The sequence below is a fragment of the Neophocaena asiaeorientalis genome, unplaced genomic scaffold, assembly GCF_003031525.2.
Source record: "Neophocaena asiaeorientalis asiaeorientalis breed wild unplaced genomic scaffold, Neophocaena_asiaeorientalis_V1.1 scaffold91, whole genome shotgun sequence".
NCBI classification, from domain to species: domain Eukaryota; kingdom Metazoa; phylum Chordata; class Mammalia; order Artiodactyla; family Phocoenidae; genus Neophocaena; species Neophocaena asiaeorientalis.
In genome coordinates this window covers 3061281-3084350 of record NW_020173198.1, presented here as the reverse complement: position 1 = coordinate 3084350, position 23070 = coordinate 3061281, and the positions used below count along the sequence as shown (strand labels likewise).

General features: G+C 51.9%; 1 protein-coding gene across 14 annotated transcripts in view; it reads left to right on the top strand.

Moving 5' to 3' along the window:
* Nucleotides 1-22742, top strand: part of IL4R (interleukin 4 receptor) — a 40366-nt gene extending 17624 nt beyond the window's left edge. For 6 of the 14 annotated variants that reach the window (XM_024744468.1, XM_024744466.1, XM_024744469.1 and 3 more), the window contains 9 exons: nucleotides 128-215; nucleotides 613-787; nucleotides 2508-2659; nucleotides 3575-3726; nucleotides 8726-8882; nucleotides 11971-12070; nucleotides 13870-13948; nucleotides 15367-15416; nucleotides 16909-18472. In XM_024744468.1, coding sequence (XP_024600236.1) covers nucleotides 146-215; nucleotides 613-787; nucleotides 2508-2659; nucleotides 3575-3726; nucleotides 8726-8882; nucleotides 11971-12070; nucleotides 13870-13948; nucleotides 15367-15416; nucleotides 16909-18472 — 2499 coding nt within the window. In that variant the 5' untranslated portion in view covers nucleotides 128-145. Of the gene's footprint in view, nucleotides 1-124; nucleotides 216-612; nucleotides 788-2507; nucleotides 2660-3574; nucleotides 3727-8725; nucleotides 8883-11970; nucleotides 12071-13869; nucleotides 13949-15366; nucleotides 15417-16908 lie in introns of those variants that run through there. The other 8 variants (XM_024744474.1, XM_024744472.1, XM_024744470.1 and 5 more) reach the window with 5 other exon arrangements.
* Nucleotides 22743-23070: the final 328 nt, after the last annotated feature.

Below are 23070 nucleotides of genomic sequence, written 5' to 3'. Positions count from 1 at the left end.
GGGCGGAGGGGGCATGCGGCGGAGGGGGAGGGCTGTATCTGGAGGCGAGCTCTGAAAGCTGGGCTCGGGATGATGGGGACCGTGGGAATCATGAATCAGCGCTAATGGGCTCACTTGCTCCCAGCAGGCGCTGTAGGATCTCCCAATGGGGTGGCTTCGCTCTGGGCTCACGTTTTCGGTGGGCTGTCTGATCCTGGTGTGGGCGGCAGGCTGTGGTAAGTCACCATCTCTCATTCATTCATTCCTTCCTTCATTCAGCAAACCTTTACAGTATTGATTGTTTCTGCACCAGGCTCACGCCGTGGGATAGATGCCTGTGATGGTGGGACAGCTACCCTTAGACTGACATATTTTTCCTTTAATTCGGCCAAGGGCAGGTAGTTGCATTTGCATACCATAAAGGTGCATTTGGTCTGTCTCCGCCGATGGACCCCGTACCCAAGGGTATTTCTTCAGCTGCAGGCATCACCCCAGTGCCAGCTGGGAAGCTCACAGAGCCCCATTCCTGACCCCTGCATTGTGAGGACCGTGCCTCGGACAGTGGTTTTGTTGTTTTGTGATGGGCCCCTTGGTCTGTGGGCTGGTTTCCGACTCATCCCTCTTGGTCGTCAGGCTCCAGCTGCTCAGAGGTCTCCTGTGTCTCCCCAGGGAGTGTGAGGGTCCTGCAGGGACCCACCTGCTTCTCCGACTACGTCAACATCTCCACCTGTGAGTGGGAGATGGCCTGGCCCACCAACTGCAGAGCTGAGCTCCGCCTGTTCTACCAGCTGAAATTCTTCTACTTTGAGTAAGCCTGGGCTGGAACTGGGAGTTGGGGAAGGTTTGCCTCGGAATTCGCCTGGCCCACGTGGTACCCCGGAGTGCGTGTGCTAAATGCGGTTCACGGGGGCTTACTGGGCATGGTAGAGGTGAGGTGCCCTGGGGTGCAGCGTGTGTAAGACACAGCGAGTGCGTCACGGTGCTCCAAGCTCAGTGTCACCGAGGCACGTGGCATGTGGATGTGGTGGAATCCTGGACTAGACCAGCAGTTCTCAAGCTTTTTCATCTCAGGACTCTCTTGTGTGCTTAAGGATTAAGGGACTTTCTAGGTGGTCCAGTGGCTAAGAGTCCATACTCCCAGTGCAGGGGGCCCAGGTTCTATCCCTGGTCAGGGAACCAGATCCCACATGCCGCAACTAAGAGTTCGCATGGTGCAACTAAAGATCCTGCATGCTGCAACTAAGACCCGGTGCAACCAAAGAAAGAAAGAAAGAAAGAAAAGAATTAGTGAGGACCCCCAAAGCTTTAGTCTGGGTAGCTCACATCTATCAATATTTCCCCTATTGGAAATTAAAACAGAAATTTTAAATCACAACAGCCCACAAGTTCACATTCAACAGGCTGGTGGAGCTACGGCATCATCACACATCGTGTACCCTCTGGAAAAGTCCACGGTACACTTGTGAGAGAAGGAGAGTGGAAATGGCAACTAATGTTGGAGTATTACTATGAAACCAGTTTGACCCAGTGGAATCCCAGACCACACTTTGAGAACCTCTGGGCTAGGCCATTGTTTGGGGGTGCAGTGTTAGCAGTGGAGTTCACAGCAATGGTTGGTGGACCATGGAACTTGGGATATGTTTTTCCAAGTGGTTCACTGGGATAATCCATGGTACATAGGGGTAATCACTGGTATAGGTGGTGCTCCAGGACATGATCCAGTACACAAGGCACACAGTTATGGAGCACATTGGGATATACAGCACACCTGATGTGGGCTACACTGACAGAGCTGTTATTCCACGATATACTAAGGTGGACCAGCTGTGCTTCTGTATGTGATACATTGGCCTAGACCAGGGATCTGCAAACTATGGCCCATGGGCCACATCTGGCCTACCACCTTTTTTTGTAAATAAAGTTTTATTGACACACAGCCATGCCCATTTGTTTACGTATTGTCTATGGCTGGGGCTTTTTTGTGCTGTATCAGCAGAGTTGTGTAGTTGGAACAGCAAGAGTATGGCCCTCAAAGCCCCAAATATTTACCATCTGGCCCATTACAGAAGACGTTTGCTGACCCCTGGCCTAGTCCATGAGACATGGGGTTGGCTGTTTTGGGTGACACATTGGGATTAGGCTGTGGGGCACAGGGTATGTGCCTGCCAAGCCACAGTCCGCTGTACTGGGCTAAACTGTGCTACCAGAGGGGTGCTGGAACAGACACATACGTTGTTACAAATTCTTTCATGCTGTGGGTTCTTCCCTTTTGCTGGCTTTCAGGGTCCAAGGCTGGGGTCAGGGGCGGATAAGAGTCCATGGTGGGTGTGGTGAGGGGCTGTGACCAGCAGGGAGGTGGTCCCAGGCCCCTGTCCCCATTGCATCCTGGCCACTCTGCTCTCAAGTTCCCAGATCTGGTCCTTGAGGCAGGGTGACCAGGAAGCTGGAAGGGCCTGTGGTTCCTTGAGGTGTATCCTGGGATGCCCGTGGGTCACATGACCAGCCTAATGTAACATCTGTGTCTGCAGAAACCACACGTGTGTCCCCGAGAACAGAGCTGGCGCGGTGTGCGTGTGCCATATGCATATGGATAACGTGGTCAGTGTGGACACCTACCAGCTGGACCTGTGGGCTGGGGAGCAGCTGCTGTGGAAGAGCTCCTTCAAGCCCAGTGAGCATGGTGAGCAGGGCGGGGCAGGGCGGGGTAGCCTAGGGCGGGGCTGCAGCTGTTCCCACAGCTCTCACCCTCTGTCAACTGTTCAGCTGCTGCTTCTTCAGACAGTCTAGACCATGGGAGGCTGACCTTATCCTGGTACCCAGAGTTCTCGCAGGAATTCCCCAAGAGCTTGCTGGGGTGTAGTGATAGGAGTTTAAAACACTACTTATTGCTGTATGATCTTGGGCAAGTCTTGTTACCTCTCTGAGCCTCAGTTTCCAAAAGACAGTTATTATCCCTATTTTGCAATTGTAAAAAACCGTACATAGTTCAGAGAAGGCAAGCAACCTGCCCTCAGGTCACACAGCTCCTCAGCAGCAGAGGCAGTATTCTCACAGAGCTCACAGTAGTCACCACTCCATCAGCAATTCCGGAAGGGCTTACTCATACCCGGAGTTGGAGGGTGTGTGGGGGGGTGATTTAAATTGACCCAGGAACGAATCCATGAATTGAAAGAATTTTTATGTGTGTGTTGATTTTAATGCTCATTATATACCTGTGATCTCATGGATATGATTGCTTTAAAAGATACTAAGTTTTAAAACACATGAATCAAAATAAAGAAAATTACTTAGTAGATAATAATACAGAGCACAGAGATGGCCAATAGAGTGAAGGATAAAGGTAGAAAGGCCAAAGTTTGGGTTACTTTGCTTATGCATTTTGCACTCACTGTGGAAATGTAGTTAACAACCGCTAAAGTGGATTTTAGCGACATGAGAATCGGTATCAGGGTTTTAATTCTCCACTACGACGAAATCTGTGTGGTATCCCATCAACGTATTACGGAGGTGGTGAAAATCTAAATGGTCTGCAGGCCGGGCCGGGCCTCCTCCTGACGCCCAGCCCAGCCACTCACCAGGCACCACTTCTCCGCAGTGAAACCCCTGGCGCCCAGAAACCTCACTGTTCACGCCAACATCTCCCGCACGTGGCTGCTGACGTGGAACAACCCGTACCCTCCTGAGAATCACCTATACTCCGAGCTCACCTACCTGGTCAACATCTCAAATGAGAACGACCCCACGGATGTGAGTGGGCGCCCTGTGGGGTCTCTCTGTGACCTCTTGAGACTCAGACGGGTCGAGACTCAGGCTCTGGGGTGGGAGATGGGGAAAGTGACCCGCGATTGGACAGCAAACCCTGGGGATCTGGACCCCCAGCTTCTCCTCTGGCTCTATGCCAGGACCAGGCCCTCCACCTCTCCAGGCCCCTGATTCCCAGCGTGCAGACAGGGGAGTTTATTTCCGGGCACTGTTCCTCATCTATAAAGAAGGACTCTGGACCACATTTGTTTCCCAGGGGGCGGGACACTTGGGATTTTAGGTGATACCTCCAAACACACTTAAATGAGCGAATCCCAGGGTGAGACGGTCACTCCACGCCCGTGCTCCTGCCCGACCCTGACTGTCAAGGGAGGCATCTCAGCTGAGCTGATTGGTTTACTAATTCTTCTCTTTAACAGAGAGAAGAGGCTGCAGGCTCAGAGCCTTCCCCGAGAAAACAAGTTCAGCCGAAATTTCATGCCGTTACGTGGTTTTGATTGCATTTACTTTATGAGATGCTCACGGCATTTCGTACTTGCTTTCCAGTCATAGCAGTGGCAGTGAGGTTCCATTTTATTTTATCTTATTCTATTCTATTATTTTTTTTATGAAGCTCCTTTTTAAAAAAACGAATGTATTGACATTTTTTAAATAGGGAGAGCTGATTTGTAGGAAACGATGAAGTAAATAATCACAGGGGCTACACAGTGGGTGGCTTGGCCTGCCTCTATTTTAGGTGCAACTGGGGGTGGAGGCCATTTGCAGCCACCCATGTTTTCCCCTCAGATATTCCCATTGCAGGGATGACATGTGAATACCAGGGGCCCCAGAGTCCTACAGAGCTGGGTTCCAGTACCTGCCCTGCCACTTGCTGCATGATCTTGAGGTTTTTGCTGAACCTCTTTGTGCCTCAGTTTCCCCATCTGTAACATGGCGATAACAAGAGTACCCATCCCATAGGGCTGTGGAGAGCAGGCAATATATGACACAGACAGGCTCCCCTGTCATAAACGTCATCCTCCTTTTCTCCTGAGTGCCACAGGCCTTGGAAATCCCATCTGACTTCTCCCTCCCGCGCCCAGGCCTGTAACTGTTGAGGGTCTGCTGGGAGCCATGCCCTCGTGTCCCGGGACCCAGGCTGGCCTGGCTTCGGCTGCCGGGGAGCAGGCCCCTGACATCTTGAGCTGTCACATCAGCTTCCGTCCCTGCTTCTTCTCTTCCTGGCCAAGCCGGGGTGGGGGTGGGGGGTGCGGTGGCAGGTGTTGATTTACGTCTCTCAGGTGTGGTTTTCCTCCTTGGCACTGGGCCAGGATGTGGGGTAGAAGCAGGAGTGGGGCAGCCAGGCTCTCAGAGCAGTCGAGGAGAGGTGGTTGGCACAGACACTGAGGAAAGACGCAGGGTCAGTTTTGTCAGTAAATCCCCTTCCCGTTCCTGGGCCTGTGCAGGCTTCGTTCAGGGCATAGGCTGGAGGGGAGAGAAGGGTACAACCTATAGGGTCCAAAGGAATATCAGTTATTTGCTTATCATGGCTGGATCCAGGTTCCAGGAATCTCCATCCTTTGTTCCTGCTTTATTCTATGTTGGCTTCACTTTTAGGCAGGCTCTTCCCTCATGTAGCTGCCAATATGTCTACTAGCAGGTCCAGGCCTGCATCTTAAAACCGCAGTGGGAAAAGTTCTCTCCAGATAGTCCCAGTAAAAGTCCTGGGGCCAATGATCAGTTACCTGCCTGGGATCACATGCCACTCTCTGAACCTGTCGCAGGCTGTGGGCAGGAGACGGGGTGCTGTCGCAGTGTTCTCACTGGCCAGGGCTGAGCCACATGCCCACCTCTGGAGCAGGTCAGGTCAGCCTCACCCAAACCAGATGGGCTGAAAATGAAGGAGGGGTGGCTCCCCAAAGGAAGTTCTGCAGAAGAGGAAACAGAGACTGGGCTGGCTGAAACACAGCTGGGTTCAGGACCCAGCACCAGACTCCAGCCAGCGGACAGAATTGTGCCTGGGCTATGGCTTAATGGTCATGTAGGTGCTCGGGGCTGCCTCAGGCCTCAGAATTCCAGGTCCAGCTTCTCTTGCTGGTGGGGCAGAATCTACTGAGACACCCTTCCCCTGTCTCTCCCTTTCCAGGGACAGAACCAGGCCCGAAGAATTCTCCTCATTAGTCATTGGCCAGAGATAGTCACATGCTCCTCTCTAACCAGTCACAGGCCAGGGAATGAAATAGCCGTGATTGGTTTAGACCAATGAGAATTAACCCTGGAACTGGAGACAGAGGCTTACCTGCCCTGAGCTTTTGGTACCTGACCCCAATTGTGTAGATGCTGGGTGGGTGCCCAGCTGTGTTTGCTACAGTCTTGCAGGTACCACCTGTGGCTCAGACTGGTGGGATCACTTCTAAAAATATTAGAAACTCGCTGTGGAATTTGGGAGGTGGAGATGCTCATTGTCCTGGATGATTTCTGGACAAGGTTCTATAATGGAGTTAGAGTTTTGGCTTGGGCAGTGAAGGATGTATAGGAGTTCTCTAGCTAGGGAATGGTAGGCCAGGCAGAGGGAACTACATGAGCCAAGGCTTGGAGGCATGAAAATTCATGGCGTATCTGAGGATTATCGGGCTGTGGGAGTGTGTACAGTGAAAAGGCAGAAAATGAGGCCACAAGCTTACTGAGGGCCATGAATGCCATGTTCATGATAATGTCGCGGGTGCTTACTATGTGCCAGGCTCAATGTGTATTATCACTAATGACTGGGAAAGCCCTGCAGGTGGGAAGGTGTTTGTCTATCCATTTTAGTGACCAGGACACTGAGGTTTGGAGAGGTGGAATGACTCACCCAGTGTCCCACAGCTGGAAATGGCCAAGCTGGGATTTGAAGCCAGGATTTGGACTGAGGGACCTGTGCTGTTCTCTTCTTCCAGATCTTTCTCTCAGAATGGTCTCCCGAACACCTGGCCTTTTTTGTTAAAAAACACACCAACCACAGGTAGTTCCTCGGAAGCTCAATTTCTTTTTTGTTTCTTAGTAAACCATTTCCCAATTCCCTACTCCTCTCTAAGGTGTGTGATTCCTTCAGTGAACCAGATCCAGCTGCTGCTTCCTGTTTACTGCGATTTAGAAAGAAAGGAACACCGGCAGTAAGAGTGTCCTTCTCTCCCTGCCCTGGTCTCCTCCTGTCACTCCCACCCTGTCCCCAGCTTCCCTGGAAAGTTCCAGCTGCCCTCCAGTTTCTCCAGCAAGCTGTTAGGACTTTGCTTCCTTGCTGTGCACACCTCCCCTCGGCTCCCTTTACACCAGACCGTTGCCCCCAGGTGCTTCCAACCTGCCAGCAGGAGCAGTGTTGCCAGGAGCTGGGAAGGGGCTGTGGGGGATTGGAGGGGGGGCCGCGAAGGGATGGACCCTCCACAGGGGGAGAAGCCCAGGCAGAGGATTCAGGCCACTGTCGTGCTGTCAGAATCCATCCTGAACCCAAACTTTACTTCATTTTTTATTTTTTTAAAGTCTTAAAAATAAAAGTAATATTCACATGGAGTAAAAAATTCAAAGGCTACCGAAGGACTTAGAAAGGAACTATGTTTCTCTCCTAACCCCAATCTCCAGTACCTCTCCCAGAGGTTGACCACTGCTCCCCGTCTCTTGCCAGGAGGGGAAGGCCAGGCTAGAGCAGGCAGAGGGTGTGGAGGCGTGTGTGTCCTTCTAGAGAGAGTTTATGCCTGTACGAGCAAATGTGTGTGTGTTCCTTCATCACCGTGAAGTTTTTATTATTACATGAAAATATTACTGCAAACAGAACTGCTTTAAACAGCACATATTTATTGCCCCAGAGTTTCTGGGGGTCTGGAGTCTGGGCACGGCTCAGCTGGGTCCTCTGCTTAGGGTCTCACAAGGCCGCACACACAGGGGGTTGGCCAGGGGATTGCTTCCAAGCTCCTGTGATGTTGGCAGCATCCAGTTTCTTGTGGGCTTTGAACTGAGAGCGTCGGGTTCTTGCTGACCTTTGTTGGGAGGCCGCCCGCAGTTCCTTCCCTTGTGGCCTTTTCAAAGCCAGCAAGGGGGAGAGAGTCTCCTAACAAGTTGGAGTTCCAGCCTTGCATAATGGAATCACACCCACGTAGTCCCTATGTATCCATCACCTTCACCATATTCTGTTGGTTAGGAACAAGTCTTAGGTCCCCCTGCCCCTTTAGGCAAGGAGAGGGGATTACACAAGGGCGTGATACAAGGTGGGGTCACGGGGCCATATGAGTCTGTCTGCCACCATCACTATGCCTTCTCCCTCTATGTTTTGAACATGAAAGGCAACAGACAACACATACTAATCTTCATGTTACCTTTTTCACTTAACAACAGATCTTGAACCTTCCTTCCCAGTTGGGGCTAGGTTGGGCGGGACTGAGACAATGGGCCATTGTGTTTGGGCTTGACTGTGGAGCCTCTAGAGAGCCCTTGAAGGAGAGAGGGGGACGCGGTGACCCTGTCTGTGCCTCAGAAAGATCGCTCTCGTGCTCCCCGCATGCCTGGCCCTGTCCAAAGTGCTTACCTGTGTTAACCCACTTAATCCTCACAGGAACCCTGGGAGGTAGGCACTTTTATTATCGCCATGTTGCAGAAGACATCAAGGTCCAGAGAAATTATGTCACTTATCTAAGGTCACACAGCCAGAAAGTGGCGGCAGGAACTCTTACCTGCATTTTACAGATGAGGAAACTAAAACTCAGAAAGGTTCATTGACTTGCCCCAGTAACGTCAAAATGGCTGATCAGGGTGGGAGTGAGGGTCAGGGTAAGGACTGATTCCCTGACCCATCCTGCTCGATTCTGGTCACAGTTGTGGAAGTGACAAACAAGGGCCTGAAATTGGAGGAATAACCAAATACCCAGGCTGGTGGCTCTTAAACATTGTGGGGTCAGCTAAGGACAGCAGCCCGGGTGGGAGCTGGTACTCCCCTCCCCCAGACTTGGTGCACTAATGGCTCCCTTTCCTCTACCAGTTCAGAATTTATAACGTGACCTACAAGGGGCCCACCCTCCGCTTTGCAGCCAGCACCCTAAAGTCTGGAGCTTCCTACAGCGCACAGGTGAAGGCCTGGGCTCAGAGCTACAACAGCACCTGGAGTGAGTGGAGCCCCAGCGCCAAGTGGCTTAACTGTGAGTATCCTGCTGGGAGTCCTGAGCAGTCGGCCGCGCCGTGTGGCTTGCAGGATCTCAGTTCCCTGAAAACGGAACCAGGGATTGAACCTGGGCCACGGCGATGAAAGCCCGGAATCCTAACCACGAGGCCACCAGGGAATTCCCAGCAGTCAGCATCTCTGTTCCCCACTTTCATTCTGTGGCCAGAGACTTCCCCAAGCCAAACGTCTGGTTTCCATATCACAGGATGCTCTAACTGCAGTGACAGAATTACCAGCTGATGTGGTGTACTGGTCAGGGTAGGGTAGGTTACAGTAAAGCCCACAAGTTCTGCGGCTTAGCACGGTAGAAATATGTTTCTTGCTCACATAACAATTCAACACGAACTTGGCTGATTGGTAGGTGGTTTTCCTCCCTGTGGCTCCGTCATTCTCTAGGACAGAGATTCTCAGCCTTTCTGTATCATGGACCCCTTTGGCAGTCTGGTGAAGCCTGTGGCCCTCATCTCAGAATAATATTTTTATTCTTTTTAATTTTTAATTTTATTTTAGAGTACAGTTGATTCACAACGTTATGTTAGTTTCAGGTGTCCAGCAGAGTGATTTAGTCATACATATTCATATATCTATTCTTTTTCAGATTCTTTTCCCACGTAGGTTATTACAGAGTGTTGAGTAGAGTTCCCTGTGCTGTACAGTAGGTCCTTGTTGATTATCTATTTTGTATATAGCAGTGTGTATGTGCCAGTCCCAACCTCCCAATTCATCCCTCCTCCCCACCTTCCCCCCTTGGCAACCACAAGCCAGAATAATATTTTTAAACGTATAAAATAAAATACATAGGCCTTTAAGGGAAAGCTAATTTTATTGAAATGCGATTATAAAGGGATTTTAAAATATATTTGTTATCTAGGAATACATGCTTCTTTAATAACACATTAAAAACAGGATCTAGTGGTAGTTGTCATAAATACTGTAATTTCAAAGTAGATGAACATAAATGGCATTTCCTGCTACTGCAGCTGTCAGGTGATTTGAGAATAGCTGTGACTTCTGATGGGGGCTAAGTAACTGATGCTGCTGTTGCTGTGGTTTGCTCCCTCTATTCCTAATGGGAGGAAATGCCAGGTTTCAGAGGTTCGTGAAAACAAAGATATCATTTCTTTCCCATCCAAGTTCCCAGACCCCTGAATCCTAACGGCAACCATGTTGGAGGTCTGTGGACCCCAAGTTAAGAATCCCTGCTCTGTGGACCTGCCATCATCTGCATCCAGCCAGCAGAAAGGGAATGAGAGCGGGGAGACCACACCTGCTTCTTAAAAGTCTTAGCCCAGAAGTGACACACATCCCTTCCTCTCAAGCTCTATTGGTGGAGCTGGTCACATGGCCACACATAGCTGTAAGGGATTCTGGGAAATGTAGTCCCTCACCTGGTAGCTGCATCCTCCAAACAACTCTTTGTGACTTTATCACACTTTTGCAAAAGAGTATTGAATTATCTTACATAAAATGAAGTCTTTATTTTATTTTTGGCCGCGCAGCATGTGGGATCTTAATTCCCCCACCAGGGATCGAACCCATGCCCCCTGCAGTGGAAGTGCAGAGTCCTAACCACTGGACCGCTGCCAGGGAATTCCCCTAAAATGAAGTCTTGCCAGTGGACCTTCCTGGTTCATACAGCCGCTCAGTTACATCACCCCAGAGTCTTTTCTTTCCCTCTGCCATCCCTAGCATGGTAGCATTTTATCTTTACCCTTGTCACCTCATGGCCCCAAGTTGTCTGCTGCACACACCCTCATGCCCAAGACCCAAAGGAAATGGAAGGCTGCCACAAGGAGTGCATCCCGTGCATCTTTTATCATGAAACAAAAACATTTCCAGTCCTGGTGGCCTTTCCCTTGCCTTTCATTGTTCAGGACTGTCACGTGGCCTCTCCCAACTGCAAGGGAGGCTGGGAACTGAAATGTCTGAAAAGGGGACTAGTTTTGGCCCACGATTGGCCCCAACCTCAGGGTGGGCACGTTGCAGCCTAGCAAAGAAGAAGGGGAGATAGCTGTTGCATGGTGGAGGCTGCCTCGGGCATCATCCGTACAATGGGGAGAAGGAAGGGCTGTTGTGAGCATTCAATGAAGGAAGCATTCTTCAAAGTGCTGGGCACAGTGGTGAGTGGCAGGTACCCCAACCCAACCCACCCACGCCCCTCTCAGCATCGCCTATCCTGTTCCACGGATACCTCTTGACCACCTGTCTCCCACTCCGGGCTGTGAGCTCTATGGGTAGTATCTGCTCTGTGTCTATATCTCCATTGCCCAGTATGGTGCCAAGCACACAGTAAGTGCTTGGGAAAGTTTTGTCAAATTGATTTGATTCTTCCTTTAACCTGCAGAAGGGAACGGAAATAACTTGTATGGGACAGATACCATGTGCTGGACACTCATTATTTCCACAGATATTTCTTGAGCTCCTACTACGTGCTGGCCTAGTGGTGAACAAAATAGGCAAAAATCCCTGTTCTTGTGGAACTGACATTCTAGAGGGGGAGACAGAAAATAAACAAGTAAATATAAATATAAATGAGATCTAGATCCCGAGGACAATAATTCTGGGAAGGAAATAAAGCAAGGAGAGGGGGCCAGCTGTGTGAATGGACGTGCAGGCACGGCTTCAAGTGTATATTAAGTCATACAATCCTCAGAACAACCCTATGAGTCAAGTAGTTATTAACTCCGTTGCACAGAGAGGAAACCAAGGTACAGAGTGAGTGAGGGGCTTGTCCTGGGTCGCCAGCTAGTATATGACAGAGTCAGGCTTCGAACTGGGGCCGTCCAGCTCCAGAGTCTCTGCCCTTGACCTCACTTATTTCAAAAAAGAGAAAGCAGCACGTTCAAGATCCTGAGGTGGCCCCGAGCTTTGGAGGAACGGGACAGCAAGGAGGCCGATGTGGCGAGGGCTCAATGTGCAAGAGAGGGGAGTAGGAGGGGATGCAGCGGCCAGCTCACGCAGAGTCTTGGAGGATGCTTTCACGAGGCCTCGGTCTCCTGCTCTGGGAAATGGAGACCAGGCTGGACGCAGCGCGATGCAAGCTCACGGCTTCCCTCCACTTCCAGACTACGAGGCGACCTTGGAGCAGCGCCTCCCACTGGGCGTCAGCATCTCCTGCGTCGTCATCCTGGCTGTCTGCCTGTCCTGCTATGTCAGCATCATCAAGTGAGTCCCGAGCTGTGCAGGAGGCTGCCAAGCCAGCCCCCTGTGGTGTGGAGTGGGTGGGAATTTCCCCTCTGATCTGTCAGCTTGCAGCCCTTTCATTCAACGATAGATATTTATTGAGCAGCTACTATGTGCGAGGCACTGAGACCGACAGGGACCCTGTGTCCTTGGGGAGGCACAAGATGCCAGGCCACCCAGTAACCATGGCTGTTTTCCATAGTGATCCTTGCGCTGAAGGAGGTATGCCAGGGCGAGGGGGTGAAATGCTCCAGGGGCTGTTTTGGATGGGGAGGCCAGTGTGGGCCCCTCTGACGAGGTGTTTGAGCTGAGACCTGACTAGGGGAAAGGAGCTGTCCAGGGCAGGAGCTGGGGGCAGGGCCTTCCTTTGGCAGAAGTGAGATGGATCACGCCCAGGGTATGGCCCAGACACTTGAAGGCACGTGGCAATAGACAGAGGAATTCTAGATGACTGTCCTGCAGAGTCAGACCTGGGTTCAGATCCTGGCCTTGGTGCTTCGTAGCTGTGTGACCAAGTTTCTGAACCTCTGTTCAGCCTTGGGTCCCTATTTCATCAGTCCCAAGAGTCCTAAGGGACTCCCCGATCACTCGGTGTAGGGGGGCAGAAGGAACCTTGTTTCCAGTGAGCTTGAGCCCTTGGAATCATGGAGTCTCAGAGCCTCAGTCCTCCCACCTCTGAAATGGGACGAGCGGGCCCCAGTTGACCACTTAAGGATGGCGATGGTTGAGGATTGATGTGAGCAAGTGTCTGCACTCTGCCGGGCACACAGTAGGTGTGCAGGGAATGCAAGGTCCCCTCTCCACGTCTGTTGCTGATGCCTCTGAGCCCCCTGGGCTGGTCTTTCTCCTTCTCTGAGCCTCAGTTTCCCCATCGTCTGTCTTCCCTACCCCTACTCACTGTGTTCCAGTGCTCCAACCTTGCTGTTCTTTGAACGCCCCAAGCAAGATCTTCCCTTGGAGCCTTTGCACTTGCTGTGCTCTCTGCCTGGAAAGCCCTTTTTCCAGGCATCACCGAGACTGACTCCTCCTCCACCTACAGTTGCCTCTCAGAAGTCACCTCCTCAGGGAGGCCTTCCTGGATCACACTATTCCTCTCTAGTCCCTATCTTCTTTATTTTTATCCCTGGCACTTATCGCCAGGAATGAATGGTGTCACATAATCATTTCTGCAGGGTTTTTGCCTGTCTTGTTCACTGTGTGTCCCCGAGGCCTGGCACAGTGAGTAGGTACTCAATAAATGTGTGTTAACTGACTGAGTGGAGTGGGTGGAGGCTAATCCAGGGGGTGTCTGAGGACCTTCCCTCCCAGCACTGACGCTCCGTGGCTCCAGGCTGACCCAGGAAGGGAGAAGGAATACCTCAGCCTCTCAGGCCATCCCAGGCCTCTCCCCAGCACCTTATCCTCAGCTGCTCCAGAGTAAAGGTTGTTGAAGGGGAAACCCAGAATTCTCTCTCTGCAGCTTGAGTGTCTCCTGATTCCCTGGAACTTGTTCCCTCTGGAGCAGAGGCGGCCACATTAGGAACTCCACTCTGGGTAGCAGGATGCTGGAGCCCAAACCCGGCTCTTAGCTGTCACTTCACCTCCCTGGGCCTCAGTCTTCTCATCGGTAGAGTGGGGTTAGCAGTAGAATCTGTTTCACGGAGTGAGGGTGAGACAGCCAAAAAACCTATCGACATGATCTCTGACCCCTGATAAGTCTTGGTGACTATGATAATTTTTATGGGAGGAATGTCAACCTGTTAGTGATACAGGGACCAACATCTTGCCCTTTTCTTTTTCAGGATTAAGAAAGAATGGTGGGACCAAATTCCCAACCCAGCCCACAGCCCCCTCGTGGCTGTTGTCATCCAGGATTCTCAGGTAGGAGAGGGGGTTGGTAAGGATGCTGTGCACTGCGTGTACAGGGAAATACGACTCAAGATGTCTGGGATGTTCAGGATATTTCTTGGCTTTTGAGGTTGCACATGGGAAGTCAGGAAGGTTTCAGGGTAGGTTGAGTCAGCAGCTAGAGGGTTTCACTCCCTTCCCTTTGGCTTCCATGACTGTTCTTTCAGCCTGGGTGGGAGACAGGGGTTCCTCTGGGGTTGGTTTTTTCCCTCCCTTGGGAGGAGATGATCCCTGAGGTCATCGGCATGTCATCTCTTGGCAAGGTACCTGTACCAGAGCAGGAGGCCAAAAGGAGAGGGAGAAGGGGACAGGCTTTCTGTATATTCCTCTTAGGAGCAGGAAACTGCCCCCCAAAACACTAGCAAATCTCTCCGTTCTCATTGGCTTGAATTACATCACAGCCTCTTTCCTAAACCACTCACTTGTAAGGAGTGGGAATACTTGAGACCAACCAGGTGGCCACCCCTGAGCTATGGATGGGGTCAGCTTCCCCAATGCGATGGCCAGGTGGGGTTTGCCTTAGTGCCATCAGGGTTCTCTAGGACAGGGGGAGGCGGGGATACAGGTCCCATCTAGAACAGAAGGTCTGAGTGTCCTCAATTCTCCAGGGACCCTGTAGCAGGCTCTGGAGTCCAGTGGTACTGGCTTTGAACCCTGGCTCTGCCACTTACCTGCAGGTTAGACTTAACAAGTTGCTTAACTTCTCTGAGCCTCAGTTTTCTTGTGTGGGTTATAGCAGTGGTTATAACAGGGCTGGTGTTGGAATTCACCGAGACAATCCACATGAAGTGTATATTACAGCGTCCTGCACATAGTGTCGTTTATGTATCAGTTAGATTTTGCTGTGTAACAAATCATCCCAAAATTTAGAAAGTTAAAACAGTAGCCACTTATGTAGCTCTTGCTTCTGCAAGTCTGTAGTTGGGCTCTGCTCAGCAGTGGGGGTGGAAGGATCCTGGGTTTGTCTGGGCCTGTACCAGTGGCCTCACTCGCAGGTCTGGCAGGTGGCTGACACATCTGGGGCCATGGAGGTTACTGAGCCATGTATGTGTCTGTTATCCTTCAGCAGGCTGACCCAGTTAGCACAGTATCACTTCCACCACATGCTATTGGTCAAAGCAAGTCACACAGCCACGCCAGATTCAGGGATGGGAGGAGCTTCAGAGACTGTGGCCATTTTTGCCATCAGCCACAGCAACTTAATAGTGCAGCCTCCTTAATTCTCAGAAAACTGAGGCTCAGAGAGGGGAAGTGACCTGATCAGACCTCAGACCTGTGTGATGTCAAGACTCAAAGTCTTCTCACGGCAAACACGTGCTGAGCATTGCTGGACGATAGGCTGGGCCGGCAGGCCTCTCAGCTCTGTGTCACTGGCTGTCTCTATGTTTTAGGTGTCACTGTGGGGGAAGCGGTCCCAAGGCCAGGAACCAGCCAAGTGTCCGTATGTATATGAACTTGGATCATCGCCTATGTGGATTTGGAAGGGGATGGAATTGGGACGGTGGGCCCCATCTTGAGAGTCTGCCTTATCTTCCTTGTTCAGCACTTGTCCTGTGACACTAGACTTCAAGAGATAGCAGGGGGAGGGGGTGGTCTGGGTAGGTCAGCTGCTGGCTGAGTCCCCTGAGTTTCACTGGGGGTCAGGTACATACTGAACCCCCTTGGGATGCCCAGTCTGTTCTGAGCAAGCCTGATGGGGGTAACAAGCAGGGCAGCTGTACCACTTGTTAAACTGTTGACATAGTGGCATACTGGTGGGCAGATACCACTATCCTGGACCCTTGAATATGCCACCATCTTCCTGGCCTCCTTAGCCCCTCTCTCAGGGCCCCTTGAACCTACCCACAATCCAGTAACTGAAGGGTTTATACCTAGCACAGCAGGGGACTCCAGGATGCTGCCCCAGCCCTAGGACTCCCCAGCCATTCTAATTGGCCCTTACTTATGCTATGGTGTTGATAGGTATTTTATTTTTATTTATTTTTTAACGTCTTTATTGGAATATAATTGCTTTACAATGTTGTATCAGTGTCTGCTGTATAACAAAGTGAATCAGCTATATGTATACATATATCCCCATATCCACTCCCTCTTGCGTCTCCCTCCCACCCTCCCTATCCTACCCCTGATAGGTATTTTAAATACCGTCATCCCTGACAAAGACTTCTCCTTATTCAATAGATTGAGTTTATATTATATGCCAGGCTCCAGAAATCCCAAAGTAAGACACAGGCCCTGCCTTCAAGGAGTTCCCAATCTAGTAGCGAGGGTGGACTGATAGATTATTGATTATAAAGTCTGGAAGTGTGTTTGCAACAGATAGACATTGATACCCACCAGGGTTCTCGGCCTTCCCTACTCAAGAGAAATTGACTAGATGCCAGACAAGAAATTCAGGCAAGGCTTTACTGGGGCCCCTGCTGCAGTGGGGCGGGGCGGGGTGGGTGAGGGGCTGGGGGGTGTTGGAGAACAAGTAGCAAGTTCTCTTGCCCACTCCCCGAGGGGGGCAGGCGAGCTGGTTCCTGATATGGGGTGAGGGTTAGGGATGTGTCCAGGGATTGGGCCGGAGGGGTGGCTTAGGTGTTTTGTCCACCCCTCTGGTGGTGTGAAGTGCAGGCGGCATGCGCAGTACCCTGGTTTTGCTCCTGGCTCTTCAGAAGTGGCAGTTGCGTCTTTTGGCCTTTCTGTATCTTTTGTACAAGCCCCAACTGCGCGTGCAGCCAGTTTTTTTTAGTCCCATATAGTTTCTTTGTATTTTGTTGCTGGAGGTGAGGTTTGTCCACTTGCAAGCATTGAAGCACTACAGCAAAGAGTCCTGGGTCCCAGCCTGTCTCAACATCAGTCCAGGGTGATTTTGAGCTGGGCTTTGAAGGGTGAATAGGAGATTTTTTCAAGTGGAGAAACTGAACCCTGATCGAACTTTGCTCTTGTAGACACTGGAAGACTTGTCTTGCCAAGCTTCTGCCCTGTTTACTGGAGCATGGCATGGAAAGGGATGAAGATTCCGCCAAGGCTGCTAGAAACGAGCCTTTCCAGTGTCCTGGAAAAGTAGCATGGCACCCCATGGAGGTCAACAAGACAATCCTCTGGCCAGAGAGCATCAGCTTTGTTCGGTGCGTGGAGCTGTTTGAGGCCCAAGTGGAGAATGAAGAAGAGGAAGTGGAGGAAGATAAAGGGAGCTTCTGCCCATCACCTGACAGCAGTGGGGGCAGCTTCCAGGAGGGCAGGGAGGGCATCGCAGCCCGGCTGACAGAGAGCCTGTTCCTGGACCTTCTCGGGGGCGAGGATAGGGGCTTTAGCCCACAGGGCTTGGAGGAGTCCTGCCTTCTTCCACCTTTAGAAAATCCAAGTGTTCAGAGGCCCTGGGCCACGTCCCCAAGTGTGGGGCCCCAGGAGGCATCGTCTGAGGACAAGGAGCCTTTGAACCCAGAGTCAAGTCCTCCAACCCAGAGCCCAGCCAGGCTGGCTTTCCCAGAGATGCCCGGCGTCATCGCAGACAACCCCACTTACCGCAGCTTCAGCACCTTCCTGAGCCAGTCCTCAGGCCCTGGAGAGCTTGACTCAGACCCGCAGCTGGCCGAACACCTGGGGGAAGTGGACCCCGGCATCCCCGCCGGCCCCCAGCAATCTGCACCGCCCACCGCACTCCAGCCTGAGCCAGAAACATGGGAGCAGATCCTGCGCCAGAGCGTCCTCCAGTGCAGGGCAGCCCCGGGCCCCGCCTCGGCCCCCAGCAGTGGCTACCGGGAGTTTGTGCAGGCCGTGAAGCAGGGCGGCGCCCGGGACAGCGGGCTGGAGGGCTTTGGCCCTTGCGGAGAGGCTGGCTACAAGGCCTTCTCCAGCGTGCTCTCTGGCACCGCTAGCTGCCCGGGGACATCTGGGCTTGAGCCCAGCAGTGGGGAGGGGGGCTACAAGCCCTTCCAGAGCCTCACTCCTGGCTGCCCCAGAGCCCCTGCCCCAGTCCCCATCCCCCTGTTCACCTTTGGACTGGACGTGGAGCCCCCTTACAGCCCTCAGGACTCACTCCTCCCAGGCAGCACCCCAGAGTGCCCTGGTTTGGAGCCAGTGGTCAAGGGACAAGACAGCCAGAAGCCCCTGCTATTCCCGGAGCCAACCACAGACCCCCTCGGGGATGACCTGGCCAATGGCATTGTCTACTCAGCCCTCACCTGCCACCTGTGTGGCCACCTGAAGCAATGCCACGGCCAGGAGGAACGTGGCAAGGCCCACATTGAGGCCAGCCCCTGCTGTGGCTGCTGCCATGGGGACGGGTCCTCACCCCCGGTGAGCCCCCTGAGGGCCCTGGACACCCAGCTCGGTGGGGCTCCATTGGAGGCCAGCCTCTCTCCGGCCTCCCTAGCACCCTTGGGTGTCTCAGAGGAGGGTAAGTCCCCCCTGTTCTTCCAAACTGCCCCCAACAATGCTCAGAGCTCAAGCCAGACCTCCACGGTGGTGGCCATGCTCTCCCCAGGGCCCACGTGCACGGACGCTTCCTAGGTGCGTGCCCACTTCTTGCTGGAGTCACAAGCGAAGACTGGGCCTTACCCGTGACCGCGGAATGCCTCCCTCCAGAAGGCAGCCCAGCTGGCAGGGTTCCGAAAGACTCAGGGATCCCTGCTATGAAGTGGTGAAGTTGTCCAACACTGGGGCTACGGAGACCAGCCGCCCCCAGCTCCCACCATTGGCCCGGGCTCGCCATGTCCCATGGGAGTGGAGGCACCTGCAGGGATCAGGAGGTTCCCGGGCGCCTTGGCCTGTGAATGAGCTGTTGGTCATTTCACGGGTCCACAGCTGCCCCAGTGGACTATCACTGTCACGCTCAAGGCGTGTTTTGTCCACCGAGCTGCTTTGTTACTCGTGTCTTGCCCAGGCCTGGGGTTAGCTGCCACCATCTCACTGGATCGGATGCTGAGCCTAGAAGCTAACCAAGCCAATGGGAGAATGACTTGGGAGGCCTTGGGAAACTGAGGTCCAGAAAGGGTGGTCATTTACCCAGAGACGCCCGTTCATTTAACGGAGGTTGACACTGGCAGCAGCGCCTGAGCTGCGGAGGGGCGCTTGTCAGGTGGAGTTAACGAGGACACGAAGAATTGTGATTACCGAGCAGTGACGGCTTGCTGCCAGCTTCCCACACAGCTGTAAGGTTGGGGGTTCCTGTTAATCACTGGATCCCCAGAACAAGCATGCCTGGTGACCTTGGGGCCGGCGTGTGCCCCCATGCATGCCGTTGCTGGCATCGGTGGTTCAGAGGGAGTGGCTCAGTTCTCCTGATCCAGCGAGCAGGGCGTCCGAGATGCCGACACCAGGCACATCGCCTGCACCTCGGCCCCGACCTCAGGTTGAGTAATGTGCATTGTTTGTGTACATCTCAAAAATTGTTTCATCACCTGGTGTTTGTGTTTGCTGAGGAGGGGAGAATGGGGGGGGGTGGAGTTTTGTATAAATAAAGGTTCTTTACCTCCTTCCCCACCCTTCCCACCCCATTTATTAAACAAACATACTGCCAGGCACCGTTGCGAGTGCTTTATCTCTATTAACTCGTAGAATCCTCCCATCCAGAGGTACTGAGACCAACCCAAGAGGTTAAGTAACTTCCTGTCTTCTTGGGTTTCCCCGAGACCAGGATTCAACTGCAGTTTGTTGAAATAGGTGGCGATCCCAGGAAGCCCTGCTTGGAGAGTGGGGAAAGGAGGCAGGGAAGGGCAGGAGGCAATAAAAGGTGTTATCGCACAGAGTGCCAGCGCGGGCAACAGGTGCTTCACGCCGCGGGGGAGCTTGGGCAGGCCAGGCACAGTGCATGCCTGGAGGTGGGGAGCTAGCTGTTTGTCCACCAACTCCCATCTGTCATTGGTGGAGGGCTGCTGCCAGGGGCAACTCCCCAGCACTTCCAGCTGCTCCAGGAAAAATTCCTCAGATTGAGAGCTGGGGGCGTGGGGGAGGAGCGGTGTTTGAGCAGCTTTGGGCACGTGGAGATGTGGACAGGGCTGTGATTGGCAGCTGCTCCTTTGCCTAGGTCACACAGCTAGTGGCAGACCCAGAGCTGAGCCATCGCTCAGCCTCTTTGTAGGTGATCCGTGCTTAACATCTGGGCGGTCGGTGTATGGAGTGGGCCTCAGACAGGCAGGCAGGGGATCTTAAGCTCCTTTGTCTGCGATCACTCTGTGAGTAGCCGCCCTGACTGCCACGCTTGCAAAATGAAGGGCTCGGCTGTTTGAGGTTCCTTCCTGCTCTGGCATTCTACGTAATACATTACAGAGGTGATGGGGACCTCACTACCTCACATGCAGCCTAATGTTTGTGAGAACTGCCTCCTTTGTGCTGAGCCCAAATCTATCCCTTTAGCTGCCTGAGTCATCACCCCACACCCACGGTTTGCAGATGAGGGAAACTGCTCTAGAGAGGAAAAGGGACTTGCCAACGTCACACAGTGAGTGGCAGAACCTGAACTAGCCCTCTGGACCTTTTGTCTTCAAGAGTTGTTTGTAATAAAATATAATAATTTAAAATAAAAATAACTAGTTAGGACCAAGCAATTTGCTTGGTGTTGTACACTGACTGTGTCACAGCTCTAGCGAGCAGGTTATTATCCCAACTTTACAGATAAGGGAGCAGGCCCAGAGGGGTTGAGGTTTAGCTTAGGGCCACACAACTGGGAAGTCCGGGAGTCAGAATTTGAATCCAGGTCTGATTGCAGAGTTCCCAGCCACCATGGTGTGCCATCTCATGTACAGCATGGCACCGACTCGACTGTCAGCTCTGATTAGCCTGCGGGTCATCTCAGAAAATCAAATTTTAAAACTAAGCAGCCAGTGGATAAGACTCGGTGCTTTCACTGCCGTGGCCCTGGTTCAATACCTGGTTGGGGAACTAAGATCCCGCAAGCCTCGCGGGGTGGCCAAAAATAAAATAAAAACTAAAAAAACTAAGCAGCCAACAGAGAAAATATATTTGGGTGAGTGCTGGAGAGCTGGTTGGATTGCAAGTCCAACAGAATTGAGACTGACTTATTCTATCCCCAGGATCTTAGGAGGAAGACACCCAACTTGTCCGCTGAGGCTCATATTACAGAATCCGCTGGGCTTTGGGAAACTGGAATGGAGAACTAGGCAGAGACACCTCCCATCTCTTATTCGGATTTCAACCCATCCTCCCAGGTTCAGGGAAGCTGGAGAGAGGTCACCGTTCTGGCTTCCCCAACCCCCTTCTCCACCTTAACACAGGGAAGGAGGAAGCAGAGAGAGCGGGAAACACATCCCACTGGTGTTTACTGAGAACTTACTATGGGCCAGCCACTGTGCTGGATGTGAGGAAACTGAGTGACACAAAGTCCCTTCCCTCTTGGATCCTACAGTTCAGTGGGGTAGACAGAAATGTAAAAGACAAAAGGAAAAAATAGGAGTCTGAGGTGGGGGGGGTTAGTGGAGAGGTCTTTAAGGAGGTGACATGTGAGCTGAGCCTTCAGTGACTAGAAGAACCAGGATGGACTGGAGGAAGAGCATTCCAGGCAGAGGATAGAGCAAGTGCAAAGGCCCTGGGGCACAAGGAGTTTGGCCTGTTCCCAGTAAGAAAGATCAGCTACAGCGCAGTGAGCCAGGGACAGTGGTGAGAGATAAGGTCAGGCAGGATGGGGGACTGGAGTGAGGAATTTATATTTTGGCTTAAATGCACATCAGCCCCACCCACTGAGAAACGTGGTCCAATAGACACCCATCTCTCTTCAATCTCTCCAGTCCCAAACGTAATCCATCTATCTATAAGCAGGAGCCCAGGAGAGGAAGTGGAGGCACTGGAGATGTTCCTCCAATAGGACTCCCTCTCACCTCGCAGAAGTGGAGAACTAAGGTTTCTTCTGACAACAGTGATGGGGGTGGTTAAAATCCTCCTTGCTGCTCTTCTCACTCAGGAGCGAAGTGAATCCCACCAGAAATGTGTTGATTAGCACAGGGGAGTGCCTGGCCGCCAGGGTCTTCCTCGAGAATTTCTTTGATAAAAGACTTTTAAAAATCCCCTTAAAATCTGATCTTGACCTCCCAGGCATGTCTCCAAGTTAGGCAGGGAACCCAAGGGTCTTCGGGGTGTGAAGTCCCAGCCCCCATCTCTGCTCTCTCTGTCTCCTTTGTCCTGCCTGTGTCTTCATTTTTTTCATCTGTAAAATAAGAAGGATAATAAAATCTGCATTGGAGCGTTGTCCTGAAGTTAGTCTACATTATCATCTGCTGGGTTTACTCCAACCTGGCGGGGGCACAGGTAACAAGAGTGAAAAGATACAACCAGCTTAGAAATCTAGAATTCTCCGCCTCAGCCACTGCTCTGGGCTTCCTCCCGTGGACCAGAACCAAACAAACAACCAAAACGTTGCCTGCCGTTTCAGTCAACGAAAAATGGTGTCTGCATTCTGGTAAACAAAACTATTGCCCACCATCAAGCCTTCAGCCACTGCAGCTGCCCCAGGACAGTGAGCCCCGAAGGGAATTCGGGAGAAAAACAGGATACGCGCCCTAGACAGTTAAGATGCCCAGACTCCCGCATCTTCCCAAACACAGAAAAGCACTAAAATCATTAACTTGAGATGTCTGCTTTTTCTTGTGATTAGCAATAATCTTTTGACGTTCTACTACATGTTTTGTTTTGTTTCCGCAAAAACTCCTATAGATCCAGGCTGTTCTCTTACCTCTTTGGAACAGTTCCTCAGAGCGGTCTGAGAGGCTGTATCCCAGGCTATATAGTTCTCAGTAATGTCCCTGAATAAAACATAATTCTCAGCTTTTACGGTGTGCTTGTTTTTGTTTTGTTTTTTTCAGTAGACACTCCAAATCTCCCTGGTAAGCCCCTGATGACTCCCACTGCCATTAGTTGATCCTGACATGGGAGATCCCCAGCTCATGCCCGCCTCAGTCCCCCATGCTCTCTGGCTTCTGCCTACTCCTTTAAGGTCAGGGCTTTCCCAGACTAAGCCTGGCGAGTCACTCCTTCATTCAAATATAATTACTCCCTGACAGCAATTGTTAAAACAAAAATAAATTTCTCAAATTATGAAAGTGGATCAAAGTTTTATTTTAGATTTTTAGGGAGGGAATCAGAAAAAAAGAGAGAGA